This window comes from Equus caballus, chromosome 1, assembly GCF_041296265.1.
Source record: "Equus caballus isolate H_3958 breed thoroughbred chromosome 1, TB-T2T, whole genome shotgun sequence".
In the NCBI taxonomy this organism is placed as follows: Eukaryota; Metazoa; Chordata; class Mammalia; order Perissodactyla; family Equidae; genus Equus; species Equus caballus.
The window spans coordinates 30,345,212-30,361,025 of record NC_091684.1 but is presented as its reverse complement, the minus strand read 5'-3'; the positions used below and the strand labels follow the sequence as shown (position 1 = coordinate 30,361,025).

The following is a 15,814-nucleotide window of genomic DNA, read 5'->3' as shown; positions in this document are numbered from 1 at the left end:
CCAAGACGGACTCCTCCATACATATATTCCATCAGTTTTTAACCTATCAAAAAATTAAAGGAAAAGTGGCCATCACTTGGATTCGGTAAGTATCAGCATGTTGCCAAATTTACTCCTGCGCTCTTTGTGTCTCTTTCAAGGTGCACAAGCATCTATCTGATAAAGGGTTAATATCCAAAATATATAAGGAACTCAAACAACTCAATAGCAAAAAAGCAAATAATCCAGTTGAAAAATGGGCAAAGAACTCGAATACACATTTTTCCAAAGAAGTCATACAATTGGCCAATAAGTACATAAAAATGTGCTCAACATCACTAATCATCAGGGAAATGCAAATCAAAACCAGTGAGTCATCACCTCACACCTATTAGAATGGCTATTAGCAAACAGACGAGGTAACAAGTGCTGGTGAGGATGTGGAGAAAAGGGAACTGTTGGTGGGAATGTAAATTGGGATAGCCACTATGAAAAACAGTAAAGAGATTCCTCAAAAAATTAAAAATAGAACAACCATATGATCCAGCAATCCTACTCAGGGTATACAGCCAAAGGCAATACAATCACTATCTCAAAGAGGTTTCTGCACCCCCATGTTCATTCCAGCATTATTCACAGTAGCCAACACATGGAAATAACCTAAGTTTCCACAGAGAGATAAATGGATAAATAAAAGGTGGTGTGTATATATACAATGGAATATCATTCAGCCATAAAAAATAAGGAAATCCTACCATTTGCAACAACATGGATGAACCTTAAGGGCAATATGCTAAGTAGAATAAATCAGACAGAGAAAAACAAATACTATATGATCTCACTTGTGTGTGGAATCTAAAAAAGCTGAACTTACAGAAACAGAGAGCAGATTGGTGGTTGCCAGGGGGTGAAGGGGTGGGGAAAATGGGGAGATGCTGGTTGAAAAGTGCAAACTTCCAGTCATAAGATGAATAAGTTCTGGGGATCTAATGTACAGCATGTGACTATAGTTAACAACATTGTATTTTATACTTGAAAGTTGCTAGGATAATAGATCTTAAATGTCCTTACCACACACCCTCACAAAAGGTAACTATGTGAGTTGATGGATGTGTTAACTAACCTTACCATAGTAATCATTTCATAATATATATCAAATCATCACATTATATACCTTAAACTTTTACAATGTTATATGTCAATTATATTTCAATAAAGCCGGAAAAAAGATAAAGTAAGAACTACCCACCCCTTCCCAGACATACACACAGAAAAAACTATGGTATTTTCAGCTCTGCCTTGGGAGAACCCTACATCCTAAATGTAATTGGGGAAGTTGTCGGCTATATATGTGTGTGTGTGTGTCAATTTCAAAATGATAGTTTCTGTATCAAGATGTATATCTGGCCAAATGTTTCAAATCTTGTATGAAAAACAGTTATAGAAAGTTTAATAAAGTACCAAAGGGGATTACATTAGAGTAGTTCATCCTTAGAAACACAAAAGTGAATTGAAGTATTTCATTAAAATTTTAGTTTCTAAGGAAAAAAAAAAAGAGTCCGGCTTTTTCAAAGACGCCATGAGAAGGCACTAAAGGATTCTAAGTAGGAGTAACATGGCCAGTTTACATTTCAGAAAGATTACTCTGGCAGCAGTGTGGAGGGTGGGATGGAGGAATAGTTAAGATGAGAGCGACCACAGCAATAGTCCAGAGCAGCAGAGGATAAACAATGGTGGTCCGAAAGAGATGGTGGGAAATGACAGAAACAGAGTAAAGAACTGTTTTGGAGATGAATTGGGGACCTCAGGCACTTTCCTAGCTGTTAACACCCAACTCTGGATAAGGTTGCCTGTCTTCCAAACTAGACTGATCAGTCAGTATCTTCCATCCACCGATGTCTTTAGTCTGAAAGGAAGGAGATCAGGTCCCCAGGAGCCCCCCTGACCCTGCAGACCCAAGTAGGAAGATATTTTATAAAATGCTTTGAGTGGCAGCCCTACCTCCCCACCTAACACATACACAGACATACACATCCTGTCTTTGTTTTTAGCACATTTCCAAAAGGGAGCACATGTCACAATGTCATCCATCCCCAGACATCTGACTCACACAAAGAAGAGACAGGGAAGGCCCATCACATACACCAAGCTTTTGCAACACTCCTTTCTCTGTTTTTGCTCAGTCTAGAAGATTTGCCCTGAAATTATTAAGATTTTCTGTAATTTGCAATGTTATGGAAAAGTAAATAACTGACATTCACAAGGCGATAAACTGTAAAGAACAAGTTTGTTTTGTTTTCCTTTTTTAATTTTTAATCTTGTTAGCAATACATTAGTGTCATCAATAAAAAAACAACCATTTATACAGTAACTCAAAATCCAGCCATTTAAGGAAATAATGTAGTGATCAACTACTCCCAGAGAAAATAGGTCCTCTCATTTGCTTCTACTGGCAAGCCCAGGTTTATCCTGAACTTTGAGAGACTCTCCATCCTAAATGGATGATGAAGTATTCAAGTAAAAGATAAGGAGCTGTAACTGTGAGTTTCTGGGGGATACTGCCTCAAAAGAAGTTCAGGAATAGCCACAGTCCTCCAGTTTACTCCAATGTTGGGATGTTTCTGGGACGACCAGCACAGTTCCCTTTCGAGGAGTTCTGACAATTCATCAACCTCAGGATTCAGGTCCTATAAAAACATTCTTCCACTTTAAAAAAAGACTTTGTCTCACAGCAATAAATTTTTCATCGCTTCTCCAGCTTCTTGTACTTGGCTTCTGCCAGGAGGAGAGGGAGAGGAAGTTATATTTTTTAAAACTGGCTCTTGCAAAGATACTTTTCAGTCAGCATTTCCAGGCAAATTTAAAAATGTCTATTATGTTAAAAAAAAAATCTATTCACTTCAATCTCATCAGGTGTTCAAATTGTGTCCAAATTGTACGCACACCATAAATGTTAACTATCGTATCAGCTAACAGATATTTGAATCTCTGTCTAAATATCATCAATGGATACAACTTAAGATAAGGAGTCAAACACACACACACAGAATTGAGAACCCAACACAAGTTCACTAAGTTCTAACCCTATCATCAGCATCTGCTCAGATGGCTCCACCAGGTAAGTAGATTACCGACCGGCACTTGAGCCACCAGAAGCCTTATTAAGCACAGGAAATTGCCTCTCCAGGCACCGTCCCAGGCACCCTCTGGGAGGCACACTGGAACTCTCAGGAAGCATAAATGTATGTTTTACCTTTTATTTTCTTATCCCTATCCCTCACTCTAGGAAAGCAATTTTGAAAGATACAGAAATTTTAAAAACCATCAGATAAGCCTCTTAATGTCATAGATTCCCTTTTTCTTTAAAACTTTGAAGGCACCTGGTACAATGACTTCTACATAAGGTTCACGGTCACCATTTAGTGAATTTAAGCACGGATGATGAAACTGTTCATCACCACTCATGTCAAATCTCAGTGTGCTGCAAACCACTCTCTTGAAGTAGTCAACAACCGTCAGTGATGAAAATAATCTGTAAATTACATCTAGGATATTATTTTTAATATTTTTATTATTATTATTCATGATTTTTATTCATGAATATAAAAGCCAGAGCCAGTTAGCAAGGCATCAACACTAAAAGTACCAGTTTCCTCCTTAAAGGAAAAGTAATCCTTCAAGAAAACCCTTGATTGACTATTCTGTTTTTCAAGACATGCATCTACATTATTAAGGATGCTTCAGTCTGCTGAACCACAGCTATGAGCTTGAGTTTTGTAATCAATCAGACCTGGTTTGGAATACAGCTCTTCCACATACTAGTTTTGTGTCCTTAAGCAAATTACTTAACCCGTTCATCCAGTTTCCTCTTCTACAGAATGAAGATAAAAATTGTGTACCTACCTCATAGCTTATTGGGAGGATAAAAAAACATACTATCACAGTGCCTGAAATATCTTTAAGTACTCAGGAAATGTCATTTTTATTACTACCACTAATAAAAAATTACTCTCAAGAGGTTTTTGTGAAGATTAAAATAGATCACTGTAGGCACACCGTAAATGTTAACCATCATATTAGATAAGGTCATATTGGTGGGGGGGGGGGTGCTCTTATCAAATCAAAAAGAAATAAAAATGGTTACCCAGTTTTTTTGAATATGCATCCAACTTGTAGGCCGCCTGCTCAAGAGCTGCTACCTGCTCCTCAATTACATTGATCTGATCCAGATAAGGCTGCAGTCCAGCATCTTTAAAAACAAAGACAGACCGCAGGTTTATATGGCATCAACAATGAACACGGAAGAGTGGAAAAGTAAGAACGCTAGTGTCTCTCCAGCTCTGCCTAAGACAGACTAGGTGGGATAACATGATTCTGATCACCAACAGGGCAGACGCTTTAAAGGACAGGAGCTAGCTGGTCAGGCTTGACTGTGACCTAAACAAAGTGAAGTCTCTCTCTTCTACTAATTTTCCTCTCTTTTAAATTCCTTGCTCCTCAAGCAATCTTTCCATTACTGATTCAGTTTCTTCGGTACTTCCAGACCGAGCAACAGGGCCCCTTGAGACAAGGAATACAAATATAAGTCAATGGAAAAATATATTCTACCAGTCTAAATTAGCATTTTCCATTTACAGATGTTCTGGTTTTCTTTTTATAGAGTAGTCCTTTATGGATTTCATGGTTAAATCAATTCACTAGAATCTGGCCACCATTCCTCGGCCTCCTATCTTTCCAGGAATAAATGGATCAAATCAAGATTCAGAAGCAGAAATACCCATACCACCAAAGCATGCTAATCCTCAGAATGGAAGAAATTCACCTTAACTTTGTAATTCACTTTCAGAAAGTGAGTTTGCTGAGGACAGGAGCCATGTTCCCTTCCCTTCTCCACAGCCCCAAGCACAAAAGAACATTAAATATAAACATGTTTAATTACAAAAATTATTACTTACACTTCTGGTTTAAGTCCTTTAAGTTTCTACTAATGTTTATAGCAATATCTTTCATTTCAAGATACTTCAGGCTGGTTAGTTTATTCATATTTTCCAGGAGCTTATAGTCTTCGCTGGTAGCTTTAAAACAAACAGAAGATGTGATGCCTTTAAGATTTGTCTTAAATCGTTGGAATATAGAACTATAGGCAAATGGCAGTTCAAGGCAGGACCTAGGGAATGTAAAGGAGCAGGCCACTTTTGATCTATGACATTTATACTCAGCCTGTGTACTCTGAATGTGTAAGGAGAAACTCAGGCAATGATTAGCCAACTATTTAAACCAAATAAGATCCAGAAGCATCAGGATCTTAGTTAGAAAGGGAAATGATAAAGTCATGTCCCAAGAAAAGGGAGGTGAAACAGTCTTGGTACCTCTACAGCATGAAAACATGTAATTTGGGAGATGGCATCATAAATAGATATATGTCCTATATATATATAGAATCAACTCGGCCCTCACCACTTCTTAGTATCTCATGTATTACTGCCTGTTTCTATACTGCATTTTATGCACTGATTTTTCCAAACCATTTGCCTTCTTCTCATATCCTCAGTTCCTTTCCCTATCCCTACTCAAAGCAAATGGCCCCTACTCCAATTTTCCTGAAGCCCAAGCCCACTTACGTAGGCTGCATCAACCTTTCTGCCTCACTTGTAAACTTGTCTGTGCCTTCATATCTTCCCAAGAGGCAGAAGTGTTCCTATTCTTGCCAAGACAACTCCTCCTCCTGTGCTTTGGATCCCAAACCCTTCTACCTCTTCAGGGCCTCTCTTCAATCATCTCCTTTCTCTTGCATTTCCAAACTTTCTCCATCCTGGCGCGTTCCTCTCTATCTAGAAACATATTCAGGTTTCCTCCAGCCCCAAAGCACTCCCTCTATTCTGCTACACCTCCACTGTTGCTCAGTAAAACGAAGGAGCTCCCCTGCTAACCCTTCTGGAAGAGCAGCTTACACTCACTCCTCCCTCTCCCTCCCCATTAACTCATGTAAAGCCTGGCAGTCTGGCCTCTGCCCTCGCCATCCAGAGAAACCATATGCTCCAAAATGATCAGTGCTCTCTTAACCACCAAATCCACGGCATTTTCTCAGTTTCTATCCTCTCGAACCTCTCCATTGTATCTGACACTACTGATCTCCCTCTCTTCACAAAATGCTCATTTCCCTTAGCTGCTATAGCATTTTCTAATCTCTCTCTAACTGATCTTTTTAAGTTTCTATGCCAGATTCTTTCTCACCCAACGCCCTTAACCATCAGTTCTCAACTTTTCTTCAGCTGTGACACATGACCGATGTTCACCTAGGTGGCACATTCCCGTCCGCATTCCCAGGGTTATGCTAGCTTTCTCTCAAACTCAAAAAAACATCCGTGCAAGTAAGATTGACAAGCATAGGGAAATTACAATCTGCTTGAAATCAATTTTATAATAAATAAATCATTTGTAAGCCTAGGTACTTTACAGTTATTAAAGAAAAATTAATTTGCCCTATACAGGCATTCCCTGAGATTTTAGTTTAGCCCAATTACCTACCTCTAAGCTCTCTCTTGGCAATCTCATCCTGCACAGCCTCAACTCACGCCACCATGCAGGGACTCCCAAATCTGTTTCTCCTACTCCGATCCCTCTCTGAGTTCTGGACTCACATGTCCAAGTCACATGTTCTGGTAATCTCTAAAATCAGCCAAGCCAAAACTGAAAATATTATTTTCACACTAAACCTGGTTCCTTTTTCCAACTTCCCTATTTTAGCTGATGGCACCACCCAGGGTTAAAACCTCAGACACATCTTAGGCTGCTCCCATCACTCAACATCCACTTCAACAAGTCCTGTAAATTCCACATCTATAATATTCTTGCACCCACACTCTCCTTTCCACTCCTTTCATCATTTCTCTGTCACAGACTTTCACTACTTTTCATCTGAAATATTGCTCATTTGTCGCTGTCTCTCTCCTCCATATCCAAACTCTCATTGCTATCAAACTGATCTCTCTAAAACAAAAGTCACACACTCAAACACCTAGGAGCCAGCAAGACAACGTACATGAGTGAGGCAAGCCAGAAGTATACTTATTATTAGACACATAAGAAAATTATTCACTTCCACAAAGAAATATGCTCTTTCCCATTTCTTGGCACATGCAGTCCTCTTAATCTATTATTTACTTCAAATTTTCAGATATTGGTACAGAAAACCATTTCTGTACCACTACTAAAAACACAACAGTATAAGAACAGTGATAAATGGCAACTGACACCAGGTCTAAGTAAAAGGGAGAAAACAGGGAGTGCTGGGGACAAACTGTGTAGCACTAGTCCATTTAAAAGAGATAGCTGCTCAGCTCTAGTCAATTATAGCCCCGCAAGAATGGGGGACCAGTATTGTCAAATCTTTGGAATTTTTAAAGAGAAGACAAAAATCTGGATTTTGTTACTTGGTTTCTCTTGCTCAGAAACAAATAAGTAAATAAACAAATAAATTAGAGACTGACAACCCCTCCTGCTCTGCGTCAAGCCTTTTCTTATAGATTCTGGTTCCCAAATTTAGCTCACAGCAATTTCCTGGGGAAGTGAAACAATGCAATAAATGCTTCTAAGAGGCCACACTGGACCAGACTTCACTTTTTGGACCCTTCTCCACACATGGGTCAAGTGCTCACCTGGAAACAAACACTAGACCATAAAATTTATCATGTCCCAAAGGATGGGTCACCAAATCCTCAGACCAACCTAATACGTCCCTAAATCTGCAGGTCACTCCCCATTCCCCAATTTCATTTCTCTTTGCCTCAAACACATCTTCTTTAGCCAAACTGCTTCCTCTACCACCTCACTCACTAGTCCTTTCCCCCTTTTTGGCCAATCATTCGCTTCACAACCCTGCTCAAAATACACCTCTCCCAAGGAATTACTTCTTGATGAATTCTTTGTTGTTTTCTCCGCATTAGTCTCCACTACGGAGGCCTGCAGAGTTGTATTAAGTACTCTTAGGCGTTTCTGAAAGCGGTTCGCGAATTTCTCCAGAGAAGGAATGGACTTGTTTCCTTCCCATTCATGACCTCCCCAAACTTCTAAGAGGCCTGTTTCAGGGTATGTGGGGTTGGGGAGGGAGCCGCAGACGGATCTCCCGGAGCTCCAGCGAGTGGGTCACAGCACTACCCGAATCCTCACCCGTCAGTTCCCCAGTCAAGTAAGTTGCCATTTTGGAGAACATGTCCCGGCAGAGCTCAGTGATGTCAGCCTCAGCCGGCTCCTTTGCTTCCTCAGCTGTCTCCACCGCGGCATCGTCTGGGTCAAGGGAAAACGAGTAAATGTCCTGCCCTAAACCCGGTCCTAATACAGCCACAGGAGCCTCTCCCCACTTCCCTCCACCTGTCCTCATTCCATCAAGTCGGCTCCATTCTCCATGTACCATAATTTCAAGTCCCTTACTTCGTCCTTGCCCCACCTGACACGCCAACTCTGCTCCCTTGCACTGGCCCAGGCTCGCACCGGATCCCGCGGCCAAACCATCTCAGTCGCCCTGATAGGACACACACTCGCGCACACACACGTGTGCCTCTCTGATCCGCCCGCTCCTGCCAGGTGAGCCCGGCATCCCGGGGCCCCAGGCTTCCCACTGGACGCTTCATCCCCACCCACTCAGCGTACCTCGAACCGGCTCCTCCCGTTGGGTCGCGAGGACACCCTCGGCTGCGGCCGCCATGCCGGGTACTGCGCGGCTTCCGGTTCTGGGATGCCTGCGCATGCGCACCGGGCGTGCCTCGCCCTCCCAGCCCTGGGCTCCCAAGCCCGGGATCCTCCTCCGCCTCTAGGCTACGTTGGGTCTTAGATACTGAGTAATAAAGTGTGAGCACGAAGCCGAAGTCGAAGCTAAGATAGCGACGTCTGAAACTGAGAATACGCTCACTCCTGCAGCCATTCACTGGAGGGGTCACTAGCCTAGGAAGACCCACGACTTGTCTGGGTTGAGCCTGGGGTTGTCTGCTGACCAAAGTCACCGGAAACAGCTTACATCCTCCTCAGAGAATCCGCACCCCGGCAGGTAAGTCAAAGTGGCTAAAAGACTGCTGACGGAATCCGTGCTTTTGAAAGTAGTCTCAGCTAGGCTTTGGGAAACCTTGAGACATTGATCTCTGAGCCGAAATACTCTCCTTTCCAATGTCGTGGGTTAAGACCAACATATTGGCCCTTTTTGCTTAAACTGTAGGCTGGCATCTACTTCTCTTGATTGATACAGCCTTTGTTTTTAGGGCTAGGATACATTCTGGTTATCTTTAATGCACTCAGCTGTTTCACAAGTCCCCTAGGTGTATAGAGTGTACTTCATGGAATGGGAGAACAGGGTGGGTGAAGGGAATGGAGGAGAAAAAGCGACTGGGGAGCAATGGAAGGTGCAAAATGAGGAATGGATAAAAGGTCACAGGGGAAAGGAGAGTGGTATATATAGCAGGAGTCTGGATGTAGGCCTGTCCACCCAAAATCTCGGGGTAGGAGTTTTTTGACTTATCTCCAGTTATCCTCCACCTGCACTCTCTCACCTCCCACACCCTACACCACACACACACACACACAACAGCTCCCTGCCACCACAGAGTAAGGACTATCTTACTCTCTTCACCCTGAAGGCCAGATCTCCCTAGGTGACTGTCTCCACACTCTCCAATGGTACAATCACAGCACCCACCATTTCAAACCATTCCCACCAGCCAGAAATTGTCATTTCAGTCTCCTGGGGCAGCCCAGCTCCTTCACATTGTCACTGCCCCCACTGTACACCTCCTAGCAGGGAGGAGCTTTTCCCAGCCCAAGTACAAGGGTGGCTCACTGTTCCAGCCTCTCTTTTTCCCCCTACAATCCCAGAAGCAAGTGCAAAGTCCTGGTTTTCCCAAGGATTTTTATTGATAGTCACCAAGGAAACCCACATTTTCATTTGGAAGGATAGATTCAGAGACCACCAAAAATTTCTGAATCCTGTGGTCATTTCTTTGCTGGATTCTCCTCAGGCTCCATCTTCGTCTCCTAGTTTACAGCCCCCTGAATTCCCAATGTTCAGTGGGATGTCGGAAGCAGGCTCCTCCACTGAGCCTTCGTGAACTTTCACCCGGGGGCAGGGGGGTGGAGGGGGGGTGTTGCTCCAACTTCTCTGCAACGTTGTAATCACCCCACATGAGAAAGTGTCCTCTAAGGCTTCCCCTTCTCTTTCACAGCAGAACTCTGTGGGGAAGACAAAAACCCACCAGTGCTAATAGAAGATCTCTTCATGCACAAAGGATGTTTCACTGGCAAGTAGGAACACGTCTAGATATTGCCACTCCCTCAGCTTCTACTTTTTTCAGAAATCATGGCTATCCAGGTGCTTAGAGAAAGTCATTTCCTCCTTTCCATCCTTTATTCTGTTTGTTATTGACCTTTTTAATTATTATTATTTTTAAATATCACAGCAGAGCTAGGAGCACAGGGAGTGAGAGGCCCAGTGGGAAATGTTATTTCACAGATCTACATGGCTACACACAGAAACACTGAGTCACAACCCTAAGCATGATGCCCAGCTACACACAGAAACACTGGCTCAAAACGCCAGACACAGGGTGGGACTCAACAGCAGCAATGGTGGGAACTGCTACCCTAGAAGTGGAGGGCATGCGCCAAGGGAGTTTCTGGAGAGGCAGTGAGAGAGGAGTCTGCTGTCTGATGCTTTAGGACCCCTCCCTACCACTCTCCTGCCCACCCTGGACTCTCCAGTGGGCTGGAATCACAGCTGGAGCTGGCTGCAGGTGCTCCCAAATACTTTGTTCCCCCTGTTGGAAGAAAAAGGGACAGATCATTTGAAGGAAGAGTTTGTGTCCCACTTTCCTTTTATCTGGAAAATCTGGATCTGACTTGCCAACCTCAGACCTCCCAGAGCTCCTAGAGGCCAAGGCAACCCCAGGCCTTCCCGCCACCCCCCCATCTCCCCTGATACACTGACTACTGTGAAGAACGTGTTGCCTCAGGAGCCTGAAAACATAGGTCTTTCAGGAATGTTTCTCTCTACCCAAGGAGGGGAAAAGATGGTAGAGTTCAGCTGTGGGGAACCAAGAGGACCCAGGTGAAGGACTAGTCACCATGCTTGAGGAAGGAGCCACCTGTCCCTTCCTCTCCAGCGTCTTCAGCTTTGAGCTCACAGCATCAACCTGGGACACGACTCCTTCCAAGGCAGTCTCCAGCTGCAGAACTCTCCTTGTGAGCCTGTGCAGGATTTGAGAGAGACTGAGGGAGCAGAAATAGGTGTCTGAAGGGCTAGCTATCTATAGGGACAGGGAGGATAGAATGATGTGTGTCTGGAGCACAGAAGGGAAGGGAAGGCCCAGCCTTGCACGTATTAAAAGGGTGGCAGAGGTTCTCCCTGGGATAAGGACGGAGAATTGGAAGATTGTGGGAAAAAGCTCAAGGTAGGGTATTATAAACACAGTCAACCCTGGGCCCCTGGTGAAACATACGTGTAGAATTCTTCTCCTGAAATACAACCACCTGCTCTGGCAGCCTCTGCACCCGACTTGCCTGGTGGGCTGCTCACAATGGACTGGCCCAGGTTCTCGATCTCAGTGTTGAGGGCCACCTGATCAGGCAGGCAGAAGTCAGAAAGGAGAAGATGACTCTGGGAAGCCATCAGCTCCTGTTCCATCACCTGCTCTAATGAGCTCTCAAGTCTAGGCCCTGGGGCTCCAGGTCTTGCTATTCCCCTTCCCTCTGAAACTCAGGAGACAACGGGATCCAAGTGGTGATGCTAGACACAAAGCTGGCCCAGCCTCTGGGAGGGAATCACCCCCCGAAGAAACAAAGCACGAGCCTCTTGAAGACTTGATTAATGAGGCGCTCACTAGAAGCCAACTCGGTTTGGGAGAAGAGGGACGATACCGGAATTCCTGGCACTTTTCCTCCTTCCCTTAACTTCTTGGTCTACACTGGATACGGATGAAGCAGGCATAGCAAGGGCAGCTAAGGATCAGAGTTAAAAATTCAAAGAAGGTAAGTCCTCAGAAGGAATTGTCAAGGATTCTTGGGCAATTGATCCTTTCCCCCCAAGACTGTTTCAGAACAGTGGTTCTCACCTTGGCTATGCATTGGAATCAGCTGGGGAGTTTTTTAAAGTACTGCTGTCTGGACTCCCCAGCCCCCCAGCAGTTCAAGTCTAGGGTGTGTGGCTTGAGTATGAGGATTTTTTAAAACCTCATACTCACCCCACCAGGGTATTCTAATGTGCAGCAGTTTTAGAACCACTGCTCTGGAGAGCTCTTTCCTGCCCATCTATCAGAGGCTTTGCAGTTTGGGTTCTGGGTGTGTTGGCAGGGAGGGGAGGGTGAGCGGTTTCCTTACACTGCCTCTCCACCAACCAGCTGGGCTCACCCTCTCCTCCTCCACGTCCTGTCGCATTTGTTCCTGCTCCTTCTCATCCAGCGTGTGATTCCCATCTTGGTCAAACCTGGTGAAGGTGGCTGTGAGCTCAGTGATGTGCTCTGCGTGCACTAGTCTGGGGAGAAGAGGATGATGAAATGACTTCTGGCATGCCATGGCTGTGCTCTCGATTATGGAACCCCCCCTTCACCACCCTTCACTCTTTTGCCAGACTCAGGAAGAGTTTTGCTCTCTGGGAAAGGAGGGGACCACATGCGAAAGTCAGAATCTCCAAGGCCTAGCAATTTTACCCCCAAGAAATCACTTGAATCCATTTCTTCCCTGCCCTGACTCCTGCTGACTAGGTTCAGGCCCTCATGATCTCCTACAGGGATTATTACAAAATCTCTTTGGCCCTAAATAACCTGCCCCCGACCCCCCTCCCAGCTTCCCTTTCACTTCCTCCCCCTGAAAGCTATACTGCCTAACGCAACTAGAGTAATTAAACTTTCTAGAGAGCAGATCTAAAGACACCCCTTAAATACCTGCTTAAAATTCCTCCTGGGCACCCTATTCTTTGGATAGAGTAGTGGTGTTTGAGGTCTTTCCCAGTACGATCTTTGCCCATTTCTCTGGCCTCATCTCCTACTATGCCCCACCTTTCATTTAAAACCTTAGTGATGACCAACTACTTATTACTCTTGTATATGTTGCTTGATTTTGGACTTTATGTCCAAAATTGTGTATGCTTTTATCTCTTCTTGGAATGGACTTTCACTGCTCCTCTGTGTGTAAGTTATCATCTTCCAAAACCCTAGTCAGACATCACCTCTTCCAGGAAGCCTTCCCTTAAGCTCAAAGATAGAATTGATCACTCTCTTTACTCCATGCTCCCACTCTTCTAGTCACTTCTGTTGTTGAATTTGCACTATGATTCAGTTTATTTGTTTGTATGTCTATGAACTCTTGGAGGACAAATATCTTGTCTCATTTAATTGTGTGCCCTGCTCAGTGCCTGGCCCACAGCTGCTATCACAATATATTTGTTCAGTATTTGTTAATATGTTTAACTTGGAAAAAAGGAGAGAAAGGTTAAGGGAATAGACCAGTGTTTATGGGGGAGCATAGAACCAAGATCAGAGTTTTGTGGGAGTGAGGGATGTATACAATAATCAAGGAATTAGATTGTTTCATTAGTCCTAAGAGTTGTTCAACAAGGTCCAGAAGGTTATAGAACATGGTCAGAGACCTTTAAACCAAGGGTGCAATTCTGAAGGTCAGAATCAGAGACCTACAGGCCAAGATCAGAGGCTTATGGGAAAATGGTGTATGGTTGAGAGTCAAGGACTTAGAGACCAATGTCAGAAAGTTGGAGCTCTGATTTCTCACTCCCTCAAGCTGTTGGTGAAATCCTCGAACTGGATCTCCTGCTCCCCACCCTGCAGGACCCTCTGCACATCTGAAACCCGCTCCTTCCTCAGACGCAGTCTCAGTAGGGTCTTGTTGTAGCTCTGGAAGGAAAAAGGAAACAAGCACCAGTTGCCACAGACTCCTTATCATCTCTTGCCTCTACCACCACACACATGGAACAGGGTGTCCACGGGTAAGTTGAATTCACACACAAGGGCACAGATCTCTCTGCCAGACAGGAACAGACTAGGGCACAGAGCCTTAGACCTGGGCCCTGATGCAGATGTACAGCTCAAGGAGACTGGGTAGTCACCTGTTTCAGGAGGTCAGAAAGCTGCAGCTCATCCTTCTGTCCAGCCAACTCCTCCTTGACTTCTGAGTATGTGTCATTGATGATGGCCAGGAACATGTTCTGGAGGATAAAGCAAGGGCCTGGGTCCTTATCCTCAGACCCACTGACAGCATTGAGCCCACTGACCCCATTAATGTTCCAGACACATGTTCTAAAGGGGCCAATGCTTTCAACCCCAGCTCTTCATCCCATGATTCCCCCACATCTCAGGGTCCCCAGAGTCCAGGCTTTCAGCAAAATCCTGTTAGGGATGGGTCCTGCTCCCTCATCAACGTGGTGTCCTCACTCAATTGCCACAGTAACTTGACCACAAAGATACCCCAACATATCTCACAGATCTCCTTCATATAGGGGCCCAGCAATCACTGAAGCCAGAAACTTTTCAAGGTGAGAGTGTAATTCTGTTCTCTTTACCATCAATCCCTCATCCATGTCTGTAACTCCATCCACTGATCAAATAAATAAACGTGCTGGCTTTGTTAATAAAAATCAAACCCAGGTCTCTCATGGTTGGCAAGGGGAGACAGCAAATACAAAGCAGTGGTAGTAGAAATCGCCAGAGATCCCAGAGGAAGGAGAGTCTTGGAGAATAGGTGCAGAAGCTTCCAGGTGCAGCCACTTTTCATGGTGCACTTTTCTCTCCTTTTCCATCCTTGGAGGATAGGGGTTTGATTTCAGTGAGGGAGCCTACAGATTCCCTTATACTCTGAAAATGGCCTGACTGTGCTGACCACACTGACCACATTAGCCAGCTCTCAGAAGATCTAGAAGCTCCCCTGCTCACTCTCCATCTTTGATTTGAGAAAACCATCATAATCCTGAGTGCAGAACATGAGGTGGGGGGTCAAACCCCTCCCTTTCAGGCCCTCCACGTCTCCACCCCTCAAGTTCTTAAATTTCCACCCCTCAGAGGGACCCTCACCAGGAGCACAAAGAAGACGAAGAAGACGTAGGTGACAAAGTAGACAGGTCCCAGGATGCGGTTGGCGTTGTCGATAGCATTGTAGTCAAAGTCCCCAAGGATGATCCGGAACTGAGTGAAACTGAGAGACGAGGATCTGGGCTTCCCCCAGAGCCTAGCCATAACCCTGACCCCAGTCCACACCCCCACCCCGCTTTCCTAACTACCACTCTTCAGTGAACTCAAGTAGTCCCCTCACTGCACCTTCAACCCAATCTGATAGAGACAGAGAGTGGGGTGCATGGATACTTGAGTGCACACACCAGGGTTTCAGGAGACTCACACAGATGCTTTAAGCACAGACATGCCCACACACATATACCCAGCCTCCCTAAGGATACATAAACCCATGGAGCTGGAGGGTGAGGGACCAGGGAGGAGTAAAGGGGACAGGACACACACATGCACTTGATGAAAGTGCTGAAGTTTTCCACTTGGGTCCCGAAAAGCAGATAGCCGAGCTGGGCATAGGCAAAAAAAACGATGAAGAACATGACGGCAAAGCCCAGGATGTCCTTGGCACAGCGGGCCAGTGTGGAGGAGAGCTGGGTCATGGTTTTGTTGAAGCTGATGTACTTGAATATCTGGAAGGATCAAGTTGAACGAAATGATGGAGGAAGAAAAAAGAAAAGCTTTGAACAGTCCACTCCAGGATCCTAGAGGCCACAGGAGTTGCCAGACCAGGCAAGGAAAATGAGACAAGTATTGAGGAAGGGAGAATGAGTGCCCTGAGGTGG

The 15,814-nt window shown here is 44.7% G+C and overlaps 2 protein-coding genes and 1 long non-coding RNA gene across 5 annotated transcripts in view; 1 reads left to right on the top strand and 2 right to left on the bottom strand.

The window, feature by feature from the left end:
* Positions 1-2,265: 2,265 nt before the first annotated feature.
* On the bottom strand, positions 2,266-8,963 carry BLOC1S2 (biogenesis of lysosomal organelles complex 1 subunit 2). 2 transcript variants are annotated; one of them, XM_001500417.5, is made up of 5 exons: positions 8,629-8,963; positions 8,149-8,265; positions 4,935-5,054; positions 4,124-4,228; positions 2,266-2,754 (listed from the first exon to the last, which is right to left on the bottom strand). In XM_001500417.5, exons 1-5 carry the CDS (start codon positions 8,723-8,725, stop codon positions 2,723-2,725), a joined length of 471 nt encoding a protein of 156 aa, XP_001500467.2. In that variant the 5' UTR covers positions 8,726-8,963; the 3' UTR covers positions 2,266-2,722. The 2 variants fall into 2 exon arrangements, with proteins under 2 accessions (XP_001500467.2, XP_023496714.2); XM_023640946.2 differs by lacking the exon at positions 8,629-8,963 and adding an exon at positions 8,426-8,625.
* Positions 8,884-15,814, top strand: part of LOC138915706 (uncharacterized) — a 25,319-nt gene continuing 18,388 nt past the window's right edge. The window contains exons 1-2 of the long non-coding RNA XR_011421830.1: positions 8,884-9,022; positions 10,188-11,988. This is a non-coding gene — a long non-coding RNA (uncharacterized lncRNA). The remainder of the gene's footprint in view (positions 9,023-10,187; positions 11,989-15,814) is intronic.
* Positions 9,858-15,814, bottom strand: part of PKD2L1 (polycystin 2 like 1, transient receptor potential cation channel) — a 43,449-nt gene continuing 37,492 nt past the window's right edge. Inside the window, exons 8-16 of one of the 2 annotated variants that reach the window (XM_070222877.1) lie at positions 15,480-15,661; positions 15,039-15,159; positions 14,078-14,176; positions 13,744-13,865; positions 12,367-12,490; positions 11,460-11,578; positions 11,085-11,208; positions 10,709-10,778; positions 9,858-10,194 (exon numbers count right to left, since the gene is read on the bottom strand). In XM_070222877.1, coding sequence (XP_070078978.1) covers positions 9,980-10,194; positions 10,709-10,778; positions 11,085-11,208; positions 11,460-11,578; positions 12,367-12,490; positions 13,744-13,865; positions 14,078-14,176; positions 15,039-15,159; positions 15,480-15,661 — 1,176 coding nt within the window. In that variant the 3' untranslated portion in view covers positions 9,858-9,979. Of the gene's footprint in view, positions 10,195-10,389; positions 10,779-11,084; positions 11,209-11,459; positions 11,579-12,366; positions 12,491-13,743; positions 13,866-14,077; positions 14,177-15,038; positions 15,160-15,479; positions 15,662-15,814 lie in introns of those variants that run through there. The other variant, XM_070222884.1, reaches the window with a different exon arrangement.